The following is a 17,164-nucleotide window of genomic DNA, read 5'->3' on the forward strand; positions in this document are numbered from 1 at the left end:
TGCATACACAAACTCACATGCATATGAATGCGCACACAAACATGCACACATGAACACGAATGGCCACAAATACACACATGTGCACACACACACACACACACAACTGCATGCACACACATGAACATACACAAACACACATGCACGCAACACATACTCACACACACGCACATGAACACACGTGCACACACGTCCACATGAGTGTGTACACATAGACACATACACTCATGCACGCACACACGCACATACTAGCACACATGCATGCATACACAGATTCACATAAACACCTGCACACACATACACATGAAAGTATACACACACACACACACACACACACAAACACAGATGCAGGCACACACATACACATAAGCATGCACACATGAACGTGCACAAAAACACAATAATGCACAGGAGTGCATGCGTGAACACACACACACACACAAATGCATGCACACACATGAACATGCACACAAACACACATGCACGCAACACACATACTCACACACACACACACAAATGCATGCACACACATGAACATGCACACAAACACACATGCACGCAACACACACTCACACACACGCACATGCACATGAAAACACGTGCACACACATATCCACATGAGTGTGTACACATAGACAAATACACTCATGCACGCACACACGCACATACTTGCACACATGCATGCATTCACAGATTCACATAAACACACCTGCACACACATATACATGAAAGTGTACACACACTCATGCACGCACACACACATGCACATGAACACACACAAACACAGATGCAGGCACACACATACACATAAGCATGCACACATGAACGTGCACACAAACACAATAATGCACAGGAGCGTGTGCGTGCACACACACACACACACACACACACACACACACAAATGCATGCACACACATGAACATGCACACAAACACACATGCACGCAACACACAAGCACATGCACATGAATGAACACACGTGCACACACATATCCACATGAGTGTGTACACATAGACAAATACACTCATGCACGCACACACGCACATACTTGCACACATGCATGCATACACAGATTCACATAAACACACCTGCACACACATACACATGAAAGTGTACACACACATGCACATGAACACACACAAACACAGATGCAGGCACACACATACACATAAGCATGCACACATGAACGTGCACACAAACACAACAATGCACAGGAGCGCATGCGTGCACACACACACGCAAACATAATGAGCCTTGAGTGTGTCTTCACTTCACTAGTGTTCACCTGGACTTCAGCTCCACTGCGGGCCGCCAGCAGCCACTCCCAGCAGGCAATGGCCGTCTCCATGCCCTGCTCCGTGAACATCTTCAGCGGAGACCAGCAGAGGTGATGGAGAAGCTGGAGATCCCAATCTGAAACACACACACACACACACAGAGACAGGCTGTTCTAGACCATAGAAACTCAAAGGCCCGGCAGGGGCCACCCATACATTCAAGGGTTCCATTATAACATTTATCTAATCCTACATTCAGAATAATCTCTCAATCATTTCATCTATCACTCGAATGTTTAGAGGTAATCTTATAAAAAGTCTTTATATACAGTTGAAGTCAGAATTATTAGCCCCCTTTTGATTTTTATTTTCTTTTTTAAATATTTCCAGAATAATGTTTAACAGAGCAATGACATTTTTACAGTATGTCTGATAATATTTTTTCTTCTGCAGAAAGTCTTATTTGTTTTATTTTGGCTAGCATAAAAGTAGTTATTAATTTTTTTAACACCATTTTTGGGACAAAATTATTAGCCTCTTTAAGCTAATTCTTTTTTCGATAGTCAAAAGAACTATGGAACAAACCATCATTATACAATAACTTGCCTAATTACCCTAACCTGCCTAGTTAACCTAATTAACCTAGTTAAGCCTTTAAATGTCACTTTAAGCTGTATAGAAATGTCTTGAAAAATATCAAGTAAAATATTATTTACTGTCATCATGACAAAGATAAAATAAATCAGTTATTAGAAATAAGTTTTTAAAACTATTATGCTTAGAAATGTGCTGAAACAATCTTGCCTCCATTAAACAGAAATTAAACAGGGGCAATATAATGCAATATAATGCTTTTGTCTTTGTCTGTTTGCTGCTTTTCTGGTAATATCTGGAAACACGAATGAGCCACAGTTCATACTGCATCTCTTTCACTGTTATTTCTTTCTCTGTGTAGTTTCATCGTCATGTTCTGTGTGCTCATATACAGTATATCCTGTACCTTTAGTGCTGATGAGCAGCGCCGTCATCTTGAACATGTTCTGTGTGAAAGCGTCCGGGTCTTTGGCCTCCAGAGCGTCACTCATCTGAGAAACCATCAGTTTACTGAGGTTTGACTCGCTGTGTGTCGCTTCAGCAAACTGCAGCATCCCTGCAACCTGAACACACACACACACACACACACACAAACACACACAAACACACACTTTCCATAACAGTGTCTATTAACTGTTGATTAAATGCAAATCTCTAAATAATAGCAAGAATGCATGCAAAAAATAAACGTACACATTAGTATGCATATTCAAGTCCACAAATATGTGCATGAATGTCTACAATGCAAAAATAAGCATGCGATGGATAAATATACAGTTTAAGTGCATGAATAAATGCACAAATAACAAGACAAACAAATGAGTGAATAAATAATGCACAAGTGCAGAACTATGAGTGCATGGATGTCTAAAAATGCAGAACTAAGTATGCAGTGCAACAAATTAGTGGATAAACAAATGCTCTACTGAGTGAATAAATAATGCATAACTGAGCATAAATAAGTGCACAAATAAGCATTTAATTAAATGCAGGAATAAATAAGAGCACAAAAGTGTAAAAACGTGTAAAATGTTTGCAAATAAGAGCACAAATAAGCTCATAAATAAGTGCATAAAATAGAATTAATGCATAAAAAGTGTATAAATCTCTAAAATGCATAACTAAGTATGTAGTGCATAAATATACATTAGATGCATAAATAAATGCACAAGTAAGTGGATAAACAAATGCACTACTGAGTGAATGAATAATAATAACTGAGCTTAAATAAGAAGACAAATAAGCATTTAATTAAACGCAGGAGTAAATTAATAAATAAATTCACAAATGTGTAAAAACATCTAAAATACACATAAGAAAATTAGTATATAAAAAGCTTCAGTGCATTAATAGATAAATAAACATGTATAACAGCAAAAATAAGTATGCGATGCAAAAATATATAGTATTTGTCCATATATAAATTCACAAATAAGTAGATAATTATATATATATATATATATATATATATATATATATATATATATATATATATATATATATATATATATTAATAGATAATGCATAAATAAGCATTTAATTAAGTGCAGAAGTAAGTGCACAAATAAGTTCACAACTGTGTAAAAACGTCTAAAATATTTGCAAATAAGAGCACAAATAAGCTCATGAATAAGTGCACAAATAAGAAAATTAGTGCATAAAAGGCATAAACACACATGTCTAAAATGCTTAAGTGAATTAGTAGATAAATAAAAATGCATAAACAGCCTAAATGTCAACATTAAAGCATGTAAGCTCATTAGTGCATAAAAATCGCATAAATGTCTAAATAAGCACGCAATACGTAAATATACAGCCTACGTGCATAAATAAATGCACAAAAAAAAGATAAACTAATGCATTGAGTAAATAAATAATCCATAAGTGCAGAACTATGAGCATAAATAAGTGCATGGATGTCTAAAATGCAGAACTAAGTATGCGGTGCATAAAATAAATGCACAAATTAATGGATAAACAAATGCACTAGTGAGTGAATAAATAATACATAACTGAGCATAAATAAGTGCACAAATAAGCATTTAATTAAATGCAGGAATAAATAAGAGCACAAAAGTGTAAAAACTTCTAAAATGTTTGCAAATAAGAGCACAAATAAGCTCATAAATAAGTGCATAAAATAGAATTAATGCATAAAAAGTGTATAAATCTCTAAAATGCATAACTAAGTATGTAGTGCATAAATATACATTGGATGCATAAATAAATGTACAAATAAGTGGATAAACAAATGCACTACTGAGTGAATGAATAATAATAACTGAGCTCAAATAAGTAGACAAATAAGCATTTAATTAAAAGCAGGAGTAAATTAATAAATAAGTTCACAAATGTGTAAAAACGTCTAAAATGTTTGCAAATAAGAGCACAAATAAACTCATAAACAAGTGCACATATAAGAAAATTAGTACATAAAAAGCTTCAGTGCATTAATAGATAAATAAACATGCATAACAGCAAAAATAAGTATACGATGCAAAAATATACAGCATATGTCCATATATAAATTCACAAATAAGTAGATAAACAGATGCACTACTGAGAGATTAAATAAAGCATAACGGAGCATAAATAAGTGCATAAATAAGCATTTAATTAAGTGCATAAATAAGTTTGCAAATGTGTAAAAATGTGTAAAATGTTCGCAAATAAGAGCTTAAATAAGCTCATAAATTAGTGCATAACTAATAAAATTAGTGCATAAAAGGAACAGCATACACGTCTAAAATGCTTAAGTGAATTAGTAGATAAATAAAAATGCACAACAGCCTAAATGTCAACATAGCATGTAAGCTCATTAGTGCATAAAAATCGCATAAATGTCTAAATAAGCACGCAATACGTAAATATACAGCCTACGTGCATAAATAAATGCACAAAAAAAAGATAAACTAATGCATTGAGTAAATAAATAATCCATAAGTGCAGAACTATGAGCATAAATAAGTGCATGGATGTCTAAAATGCAGAACTAAGTATGCGGTGCATAAAATAAATGCACAAATTAATGAATAAACAAATGCACTATTGAGTGAATGAATAATGCAGCAATGCATAACTATAAGAATAAATAAGTGCACAAATAAACATTTCATCAAATGCAGGAATAAATGCAAAAATAAGTTCACAAATGTGTCAAAATGTCTAAAATGTTTGCAAATAAGATCACAAATAAGCTGATAAATAAGTGCAAAAATATAGAATTAATGCATAAAACGTGCATGAATGTCAAAAATGCAAAAGTATGCAATACATAAACATACAGTACAAGTGCAAAAACAAACGCACAAAAAACAAGAGAAATGAATATATAATGTATAACTGAGCATAAATAAATGCATAAATAAGCATTTAATTAAATGCAGGAGTAAGTGCTCAAATAAGTTCACAAATGGGTAAAAATGTCAACAATTTTTGCTAATAAGAGCACAAATAGCTGATAAATAAGTGCATAAATAAGACAATTTATGCATTAAAGGCATAAACACTCACGTCTAAAAGTGCATTAGTAGATAAATAAAAATGCATACCTGCAGAAATGTCATTAAAGCACGTAAGCTCATTAGTGCATAAAAAGGGCACGAATGTCTAAATGCATAAGTTTTCAATGCAAAAACATACAGTATACGTCCATATATACAATTGAAGTCAGAATTATTAGCCCCCCTTAATTATTAGTTCCCTATTTTATTTCTTTCCCCAATTTCTGTTTAAGGAAGGGCAGATTTTTTCAACACATTTCTAATCATAATAGTTTTAATAACTCATTTCTAATAACTGATTTATTTTTCTTTGTCATGATGACAGTAAATAATATTTGACTAGATATTCTTCAAGACACTTCTATACAAACTTCAAAAATTGATATCCCAATACAATCATTATTGGGTAGCAAGATTTTACATAAACACTATTTAAATAGCTTAAATCAGTGGTCCAAAGTTCCCCTTAGAATCTGGTTTAAAGAATGTAATTCTCCTCTACTTGAAAAACAGTCTAGACTGATTAAATGGGTAGCATTTGACCCTGACTTTAAACCAGCTCAAATCGATGGGAGGTTTCAAGCTTGGTATAGGCTCGGCATCACTACATTTAGCTTAATTTCCTCAAATGGGGAATTAGATAGCTTCCAGAAAATCTCAGATATGTATGGTCTGGACAAATGTGATTTCTTTAGGTACTTGCAAACCAGGACCTATTTAATAGCTAGATTAGATGCTCAGAGAACCATCCCCCCAATTTAATTGACTTAGTTATTGACATCTACAAGAACAAAGACAATAGAAGACTTGTTTCGAAATTGTATTCTGCCATCCGATCGACCAAGGAAGAATCAAAAAATTACATCAGACTAAAATGGGAGAGAGAATCCAACCTAGTTATCTCAGAGGAAGATTAATTGAATATCTGCTCAGTACAGGCCACCTCTTCCAATTCTGGTATGTGGAGAAATTGTTGCTGGAAGAATCTTACCAGATACTTTATAACCCCCAAATTAACATACAGTATACGTAAAGCAAGTAATACGTAATATTTTTGGTGATGATGTGGATCTTTCTTTTACAACAATTTATCAATTTACAAAAAATTGCAGCCAACCTAACGGTAAAAGACAAGTACTTATTAAAAATACTCCTAGCAACCAGTAAGAAAACTGTGACTCGAAAGTGGCTACAATTGGAACCCCCTACAAAATCTGAATGGTTGGATATCATATCTAATGTTCAAAATATGGAGAGGATGACTTTTTCTTTAAAACTACAAGTGGACAAATACCTGCAATATTGGGAGAAATGGATTGTACTTATGCCTTTACAGAGTGTAATCTGATTTATATATGTATTTATTCATGTGACCTGTAAGGAAATATGTGACCTGTCAACCGTTCATTTAAGTTCTGGTGTTTTATTGTATTATTTGCTTAATTTTATTTATTTTTTTAACCTAGTTTTTGTATTTTTTTTCCCGCCTTGTTTTATTTTTATTTATTTATTTATTTTTTATTATTATTCTTTTCTTCTCTCCTTAAAAGAAATAAAAATAAAGTACAAAAAAAAAAAGACACTTCTATACAGCTTAAAGCGACATTCAAAGGCTTAACTAGGTTAATTAGGTTAACTAGGCAGGTTAGGGTAAGTAGGCAAGTTATTGTATAATGATGGTTTGTTCTGTAGATTATCGAAAAAATATATAGCTTAAAGGGGCTAATAATATTGACTTTAAAATGGATATAAAAAAATTAAAAACTGCTTTTATTCTAGCCGAAATAAAACAAATAAGACTTTCTTCAGAAGAAAAAATATTATCAGACATACTGCGAAAATTTTCTTGCTCTGTTAAACATCATTTGGGAAATAAATAAATAAATAAATAAATAAATAAATAAAAATTCTGACTTCAACTGTGAATGTACAAATAAGTAAATAGACAAATGCACAACTGAGAGAATAAATAAAGCATAACTGAGCATAAATAGGTGCATAAATAAGCATTCAATTAAATGCAGGAATAAGTTTACAAATGTGTAAAAATGTCTAAAATGTTTGCAAGTGAGAGCACAAATAAACTCATGAATAAGTGCATAAATAAAAGAATTAAAATGCATAAATGTGCACTAATAATTGCTCATTAGAATGCATTTTAAAAAGGTGCAATATTACATGAATAAAAATGCATAACAGCATAAAAGCATAAGCAAATACACAAACAAAACTGAAAAATGATCAGATTTATATATTGTTAAAATGGTTCCTGGTGAAGTGTGAGGCAGTAATGTGTGATTGTTCACCTCTCCAGTGTAGCGGTTCCGCAAGTTGAGCGATGCCATGAAGTTGGAGTAATCCTTCTTCACACACGTGGGCCGCTCCGTCAGCTGGGTGACCTGATGAACACAATTCAATGACTTTCTTCAGTGTACAAACATCCTGCAATAACTACAAATGCACATCTTCAAACTAGTACCACAAGTCAAATATCAATCGATCTATAAAGACATGCGTGTCAGGACGACCGCTGTGTACTGTACACTACACTATTATGATGACATGCTGCTTTATAAAAGACAAACTAATTACAGAAAGCAAATGAGAGCACAGAACCAACCTGAGGAAAAGCTGCCTGGGGTGACACAACCCACCAAACCCACGACCAGCCAATCACAGCACAAACAGATGAGTTAGCAGCCAGTGCGTTAACAGAGGTGCAGTGATGAAACGGCATGAATAAAATAAACAAACAACACACAAATGCCCACCACACACACACACACACATGATAACATGCTGAACAAATAACACCAGAGCACACACCACGCTACAAATACAGGTGTGAAACAAACAAAACATAAGAACAAGAACCAAATTAGTCACAACAGTGATTGTATTACACAGTTAGTGTGAGAATATCAGTTTGATTGAGATCAAGTGAGAAGGATTTGGGAAGTTTTCAGCTGTGTATTATGAAAAGCATGTTTTTTTGTAATAAAAAGCAAGTTCGCAGTGGTGCAGTAGGTAGTGCTGTCGCCTCACAGCAAGAAGGTCCCTGGTTTGAGCCTCGGCTGGTTCAGTTGGCGTTTCTGTGTGGAGTTTGCATGTTCTCCCTGCGTTCGTGTGGGTTTCCTCCGGGTGCTCCGGTTTCCCCCACAGTCTAAAGACATGCGCTACAGGTGAATTGGGTAGGCTAAATTGTCCGTAGCATATGAGTGCGAATGAGTGTGTGTGGATGTTTTCCAGAGATGGGTTGCAGCTGGAAGGGCATCCGCTGCGTAAAAACATGCCGGATAAGTTGGCGGTTTATTCCGCTGTGGCGACCCCGGATTAATAAAGGGACTAAGCCAAAAAAAGAAAAGTAAGGAATGAATGAAAAAGCAGGTTCAAAGCAATTTTGAAAAATGCAGTGCATTGTGGGATACAGTAACTAATACAGTGTGCTCATTGCTTAAAAAAACATAAAAAATTGGGGTTAAAGTAAAGTATACTGTATATTAATACAGTTTATTTAAAAGATACACTCACTGGCCACTTTATTAGGTACACCTGTCCAACTGCTCGTTAACACAAATTTCTAATCAGCACATGGCAGCAACTCACTGCATTTAGGCATGTAGACATGATCAAAACGATCTGCTGCAGTTCAAAGCGAGCATCAGAATGGGGAAGAAAGGGGATTTAAGTGACTTTGAACGTGGCATGGTTGTTGGTGCCAGATGGGCTGGTCTGAGTATTTCAGAAACTGCTGATCTGCTGGGATTTTCATGCACAACCATCTCTAGGGTTTACAGAGAATGGTCTGAAACAGAGGAAATATCCAGTGAGCGGCAGATCTGTGGGCGCAAATGCCTTGTTGATGCCGGAGGACAGAGGAGAATGGCCAGACTGGTTCCAGCTGATAGAAAGGCAACAGTAACTCAAATAAGCACTCGTTACAACCGAGCTCTGCAGAAGAGCATCTCTGAACACACAACACGTCCAACCTTGAGGCAGATGGGCTACAGCAGCAGAAGAGCACACCGGGTGCCGCTTCTGTCAGCTAAGAACAGGAAACTGAGGCTACAATTCACACAGACTCACCAAAACTGGACAATAGGAGATTGGAGAAACGTTGCCTGCTCTGATGAGTCTCCATTTCTGCTGCTAATATATAAATACAAGCTAATATATAAATGCAATTGTTAAATTTACTATTGCTATTAAGTAGTTGCTGAGACAATAATTATCATTTTATTGAGTTTAAGCTGATACACGAAAACAAATAGACCAAAAAAACGACAAAAAAAAAAAACATGAAAATTTTATTCAAACTATCAATAAAATCCCTATAAAAGCAGTATCTTGTGGGAGCTAAACTGGAATGATAGAACAACAGAGAGATAGATCAATAGAATGATTGAATGATAGGTAGAAAGACAGAACAACAGAATGATAAAACAAAATGGAGAACGACAGAACGATAGAAGGCAAGGCAAGGCAAGGCAAGTTTATTTATATAGCACATTTCATACACAATGGCAATTCAAAGTGCTTTACATAAACAAGAATAAAATAAACAAGTAAAATAAAAATAAAAACAAATAATAAAAATGCGTAAAAACAAAACAAAACATAAAAACAGGTAAAATGTGATATGAAAGAATGAAGAAGAAGAGAAAAACATGATAGTGCGATCTGTCGGACGCAGCACAGTGCTCATTCCAGTGGCGTAGCGGACGGGCCCGCAGGGCACGCACCGCGGGGGGGCCCCGCGTGATTAGGGGGCCCCACGTCGTCGCGATTTTTAATAATTGAAAATCCAGGAACCGCAATAATCAAACTCTTGGGAACAACTGTGGTCGGAACCAAAGTTCACAGGTCTGTGTTCTCTGAACTCCGCTCAGGCGGTGGACTACTTCATTCTGATTGCTTGCCGCCGAACCGCGTCATAGCCAATGAAGACGCGCCGCTGTTTCTCGCCGCCGGTTCTCGTTAAAAAATGAATGACTTCTGCTACTTTGACGCTCTCGCCGCTTTCGGTTTGTGATCGCTCCTCAGTTTGTGAAGGATTCCCTCCTTTCCCCGCTCCTCAATTTGTGACATAGATATATACACTAGATATCGCATAGGGACCCTGAGCATGCGTCTATAGCGCCGCCACATTGGTACAGTGCTCCCAGGACAAATGTCATTCAACCGCACTAGTCAAGACAGTGTTATTACGTGAAGATGCGGGACTTAAGCGCCGTCTACGAGTGTAGTAACGAGCAAACAAAGAAAACAAAGCACAAAGGCAGAACATTTCATAGGATTAAGTTTTTTACGTTTTTGTATGTTTTGAAATTTGTGCTAAACAGGTCACGTTATTGATAATAATAGCTATAGTCACTTACTGCATTCACCATAAGGCAAAGTAGCACCAACTCGCACTAAACACTCGGTTTATGCTAGGTTTGTTGAATAAATCAGCAAACAATGCAAAAGAAATATGACAGAGATGCTGTGGTGCCAGAAACTTGTATTATTGTCGGCTAGTGAACGAGTCGTTCATAATGGAGATTCATTCACAAACGAATCGCTCCCTCCGTCAGTATGAGAAGTGAAAGCAGGAGAGGAGCTGTGTTTCAGGACATGATTAGATCAAATTTAACAGGGAGAGTGAATAGTACATTTCCATACACACAAACACAAGCTTTTTGTCAGGAATGCCCGTGCGATAAGTGATCCATCAATGTAGAAAAGTGATGTCAAATAAAAATTTTCATCATTAAAAAAAAATGCATACTAACATCCAGGAAAACTCCCGATCATAGACATATGTGTATATGTGTATATCTATGTGTATACCCCCCACCCCCCCCCCCCCCCACCCCGCATTCAACTGGGGGCCCCGTCGGTGATCCCTGCAGGGGGGCCTCCGCATTTTGCGCTACGCCACTGGCTCATTCAGTAAAGGCACAGCTAAACAGATGTGTTTTCAGTCTTGATTTGAATGTGCCTAATGTTGGAGCACATCTGATCATTTCTGGAAGCTGATTCCAACAGAGACAGTTGAAGAACAACAGAAACAGTTGAAGTCAGAATTTTTAGCCCCCTTCGAATTTTTTTCTTCTTTTTTAAATATTTCCCAAATGATGTTTAACAGATTCAGGAAATTTTCACAGTATGTCTGATAATATTTTTTCTTCTGGAGAAAGTCTTATTTGTTTTATTTCGGCTAGAATAAAAGCAGTTTTTAATTTTTTTAACACCATTTTAAGGACAAAATTATTAGCTATTTGTTTGTCGATAGTCTACAGAACAAGCCATGACTATACAATAACTTGCCTAATTACCCTAACCTGCCTAGTTAACCTAATTAACCTACTTAAGCCTTTAAATGTCACTTTAAGCTGAATATTAGTATCTTGAAAAATATCTAGTCTAATATTATTTACTGTCATCATGACAAAGATAAAATAAATCAGTTATTAGAGTTGAGTTATGAAAACTATTATGATTAGAAATGTGTTGAAATCTGCTCTCCGTTCAACAGAAATTGGGTAAAAAATAAACCAGCTGTCTAATATTTCAGGGGGGCTTATAATTCTGACTTCAACTGTGGATGGATTGGTGCAGTTTATAACTGTTGAAAACACGTGGAATCTTCAGAGTGTTGAATTTAGAGGATTTGACCAGTGTGCTGATTTGGATGATCAGGGGTAATACATGATCAGTTCTCCTACAGTGTGTCTGCTGATTAGTGAAGAGCAGCTTACCTTCATCTGCACAAACACCTCAGTTACTCTCTCACTAACCATCATCTACAGCATCAGAGCACAGCACGGGTTAACAGCAGCAGCGCACATGTGTGTTGTGTGTGAGAGAAAGAGTGTATTTGTGTATGTGTGTGTGAAATAGAGTGTCTGTCTTTGAGAGTGTCTTTATGTGTGTATGTGTTTGAGAGTTTGTCTTTGTGTGTGTGTGCACATGTTTCTCACCCCCAGTGTTGTGCTCTGTCGGTTGTATCCTGCGAAATTGAGGATGCTTTCGGTCGCCATTGCCAGACCAGTGTGCTGAGACAAACCCGACAACCAGTTCTGATGCTTATTCAGATACTCCTGAAAACCACAAACACACACACACACACACACACACACACACACACACACACACACACACACACACACACACACACACACACACACACACACTTATTAGAATGCAACAGTTTAAAGTAATGATGTTCAGTTTATGAACGCATATTTAACAAATTTAGGGGGCTAATAATATTGACCTTAAATTAGTTATAAAACAATTAAAACTGCTTCTATTCTAGCCGAAATAAAACAAATAAGACTTTCTTCAGAAGAAAAAATATTATAGGAAATACTGTGAAAAATTCCTGAATCTGTTCAACATCATTTGGGAAATTATAATAATAAATAATAATTAATAAAAATAAATTAATATGCATTTATTTAAAAGTATAACAATTTTAATGTATTCTATTAAATACTATTATTAATTATAAAATTACAATCATTATAATAAAATATTATTATGAAATATTATATTGTTTATAAAATTATATTGTTTACAATATTATATTATATTGTTTTATAAAAACTATGGATCAGGAATAAAACGCCACGTGCTCCCGCTGACCTGCAGATGAGATTTGGTGACAGACGCTGCCCACTTCATGGCCTCCTTCAGGATCTCTCCACAGCGAGCGGCAAAATCCTTCACGATGCTCTGCACAAACAAACACACACCGCTCACAAACAACTCATTAATAAAATACTAATCATTCCAAAAATGTAAATATATATATACATTTCATTATTCAGTGGATCTGGAAAGTATTGATAGCGCTTCACTTTTTCCACATGTTTTTATGTTACAGCCTTAAATTGATTGATTTCCTCAACATTCTACACACAATCCCCCATAGTGACAATGTGGAAAAAGAGTTTTTAAAATTGTTGCAAATTTATTAAAAATAAAAAAAGCTGTAAAATCAGATGTACATCAGTATTCTCAGCCTTTGCTCAATAGTTTGTTGATGCTTCTTTGGCAGCGATTACAGCCTCAAGTCTTTCTGTATATGATGCCACAAGCGTGGCACACCTGTCTTTAGGAATTGTTGCCCATTCCTCTCTGCAGCACCTCTCAAGCTCTATCAGGTTGGATGGGAAGCAACGGTGTACAGCCCTTTCAGATCACTCCAGAGATTCCAATAGGATTAAGGTCTGGGCTCTGGCTGGGCCACTCAAGGACATTCACTGAGTTGTTGTGAAGCCACTCCATTGATATTTTGGCGGTGTGTTTGGGTCATTGTCCTGCTGGAAGAGGAACCGTCGCCCCAGTCTGAGGTCAAGAGCACTCTAAAGCAGGTCTTCATTCAGGATGTCTCTGTACATTGCTGCATTCATCTTTCCCTCTATCCTGACTATTCTTCCAGTTCCTGCTTCTGGAAAACATCCCCACAGCATGATGCCAACACCACCATGCTTCACTGTAGGGATGCTATTAGCCTGGTGATGATTGCTGCCTGCTTTTCTCCAAACGTAACACCTGGCATTCACTACAAAGAGTTCAAGAATTTAGTTTCTGATGCTCTGAGAGTCGTTCAGATGCCTTTTGGCAAATTCCAGGCCGGGAGTCTCTTCCGTCTGGCCACTCTACCATACAGGCCTGATTGGTGGATTGCTGCACAGATGGTTGTCCTTCTGTAAGGTTCTCCTCTCTCCACAGAAGAATGCTGGAGCTCAGACAGAGTGACCATCAGGTTATTGATCACCTTCCTGACTAAGGCCCTTCTCTCCAGATCACTCAGCTTAGATGGCCGGCCAGCTCTAGGAAGACTCCTGGTGGTTAAACTTAGTCCACTTACGGATGATGGAGGCCGCTGTGCTCATTGGAACTTTCAGAGCAGCAGAAATGTTTCTGTAACCTTCCTCAGAGTTGTGCCTGGACACAATTCTGTCTCGGAGGTCTACAGACAATTCCTTTGTCTTCATGCTTGGTTTGTGCTTTGACATGCACTGTCAACCCTGGGCCCTTAAATAGACAGGTGTAGCCTTTTCAAATCATGTCCAATCAACTGAATTGACCACAGGTGAACTCCAATGAAGCTGCTGAAACATCTCAAGAATGATCAGTGGAAACAGAATGTACCTGAGCTCAATTTAAAGCTTTACACCAAAGGCTGTGAATACTGATGTGTATCTGATTTTTCAGCTTTTTTTATTTTAAATGAATTTGCAACAATTTCAAAAACTCTTTTTCCACATCGTCATTATGGGGGATTGTGTGTAGAATGTTGAGGAAATCAATTAATTAAATAAATTTTGTAATAAGGCTGTAACACAAAGAAATGTGGAAAAAGTGAAGCGCTATCAGTATGTTCCGGATGCACTGTACATTATGCACATATTTCAATCAGACTCTTGATTAAAAACAAAGATAAAAAATAGGAAATATGTACAAAAAAACAACAACAACAAAAGCACAACATCTCTTCAAGCAAAAGTTTGTGTTTCCCTTGGCACAATTGTTCTAATTGTCCTGACATTTTTTAAATGATCTGCTGGCACTATGTAATGTTGTTGTATTAGGGTTTGGCCAATAGACAACGCCATCGTCCACCACCGATGGCCGATAGACATCACGATGCTGAGCCGGCATCGCAATCCTCCGCCCCGCCCTTGTCACAGCAGCAACCTGCTCACGAAAAACACACACTTAGGCGTGAGGTTTCACAAAATAGTTTCGAGAGGAGCATGTGATGTGATTGACCGCAGCTGGTCTCTCATCTACAATCATTAGTTAGCCAATCAGATTAATCTAAACTTACTATAAGTAGCCTGGCTAAAGCTACTCCCTTATCTTCGTTTTCCGAAGAAACCCCCCCTACCACCCCATCTCCTCCTTTCTTCCTTTATCACAGGAAGATCTGATCTCGTACTCCCCTTACATGCTCAATTGAACAGGCAGAAGCCCTGGGCTCAATTATCTCTGAGCTCAGGGTTCTCTCCCGGGACCAAACCTGCTAACATTTGTCAATATCTAAGTGTGAACTCTTGAATAGAGTTTTAGTTTTAGTAATAAAGCTTAGTTTTAAAACGGCATTTTAGATTGAAAACGATCCACGTCCACACTGATGTTTCATATAGGATTTCTGAACAGATCTCAGCCCACACTATACTGCAGAAAACCATACACACACGCTTGCACGCACACACACAACATACTCTGTCATGTGCTGCAGCGTCTGAGTTCCAGTAGTCAGCAGGTGCTTGAGCACAAAACCCCAGAGAGCAGTGCATGTCGGACAGTTTATCAAGGATGTACCGCTGGATGGCGTCTCACTATAGCTGGTAAACGTGATCTACCACTTAAACTCTGCGGACCCGTTACCGGGTCCGTGACGTCATTGACTTTCGCTTTCAGATTTAAAGGGCTAGCGTTGCACCAGACCCCCGTAAGGGGTGTCGTTTGAAAGTGTAGAATCTATATTTTATGCACATATGCATCACTTTGGTTTTTATTCTACTGTATAAAAGGTTTTAACACTTAAATATACAGTATTTTGGATACCCGAGCTAGGTATTTTACATTGGTTCATTTCCATATTTTTCATAAGACACATGTACAAGTTATAGCACAAATGAAAGCTCTTGCCGGTGCTCATACAGTTCTAGAATTCTTTTTACTGAATTATTTTCACATATCAAACAGTTGCTGAATGAATCATGGTGTTTCCATGGCGCAGAAATGTAAACAATACATTCATGATCAGTAAGCAGCCCCAGATAGCACAGACAGCTGTCATCTCTTACCTTATGCTGTGCGCTTCAGGGTCATTCTCCTCTGTTTTTGAGGTGATGTGCATAAGTAATCCTTTTATATGTCTGACGTGCTCCAAACACAGTGAATTATGTTTGATCAAACAGAAGAATAGTGAAATATGAAAACAATGTACAGCACCTCTCATCAGCTGGAATACAATAACTTTTGGATAGATTATGGTGGAGACATTTTTCTTTTTTCCTATGATTACAGACATGTGCAGGAACCAAGAAAATTAATTACAGCACGCGAGACCTCAAGGAACCTAAAAGGTACACTTTCAAATTTGAGTTTATTAAAAAAAAAAAATAAAAAAAAAAGTGCCTCTTTTTTAGGTGTTTATTATAACACAGACAACATATACAGATATTTTAAACACTTTCAATAGTGCTTTATGAAAATTCAAAGGGTTTTCTTTAAAATGATAGCAAATTTTTGCATTTAGACCTTTGCATGTGGATTTGGGAAGCTTTTAAATTTGGGTAGGCAAAATCCAGGCGGAAATCCCCAAATAACAGCAGAGTTTAAGTGGTTAATTAATCTTTAAGACTCTTCGCTCTTTTGAATCCATCAGGTAACATGTCACAGCGTCAGTACACTGCTTTAATTTTTTTGCATTCATGCTTGTACTTAGTCATTTTAGCGAAAAACTCAGAGACTGTTGGTTGGTTGCTGTTGGTTGTGCACCTTTTTTACCGACCACTTTATCGACGCCATTATAACGACAAAGATCACTCTGCCTATTCATGCCAGAGTCCCGCTGGAAAAGTGATTGACAGGTGGTCATTTGTGTGTAGCTTATCTTTACTTATTTATGATTTGATTGTTGGTAAAACAAAGACCATGCTGGGCCTGTAGTTAAAACTGTAGGCTACAAATAATTAATTCCTTATGAATTACAATTAAATCACATTTAATTTTCTACCGCCTATGACGACGATGCCATCGTCCATCGCAATGTTTCACATTAGA

General features: G+C 36.9%; 1 protein-coding gene across 7 annotated transcripts in view; it reads right to left on the minus strand.

The window, feature by feature from the left end:
- The window catches only part of pi4kab (phosphatidylinositol 4-kinase, catalytic, alpha b), a 151,871-nt gene that overhangs the window by 41,895 nt on the left and 92,812 nt on the right, over positions 1 to 17,164 (minus strand). For 3 of the 7 annotated variants that reach the window (NM_001441538.1, NM_001441537.1, NM_001441536.1), the window contains 7 exon segments: positions 1,283 to 1,410; positions 2,275 to 2,431; positions 7,678 to 7,770; positions 7,992 to 8,006; positions 12,115 to 12,159; positions 12,337 to 12,456; positions 13,004 to 13,093. In NM_001441538.1, the coding sequence (NP_001428467.1) occupies positions 1,283 to 1,410; positions 2,275 to 2,431; positions 7,678 to 7,770; positions 7,992 to 8,006; positions 12,115 to 12,159; positions 12,337 to 12,456; positions 13,004 to 13,093 (648 nt within the window). 7 annotated transcript variants of the gene reach the window in all.

Source organism: Danio rerio, chromosome 8, assembly GCF_052040795.2.
Source record: "Danio rerio strain M-AB ecotype USA chromosome 8, GRCz13ab, whole genome shotgun sequence".
NCBI lineage: Eukaryota > Metazoa > Chordata > Actinopteri > Cypriniformes > Danionidae > Danio > Danio rerio.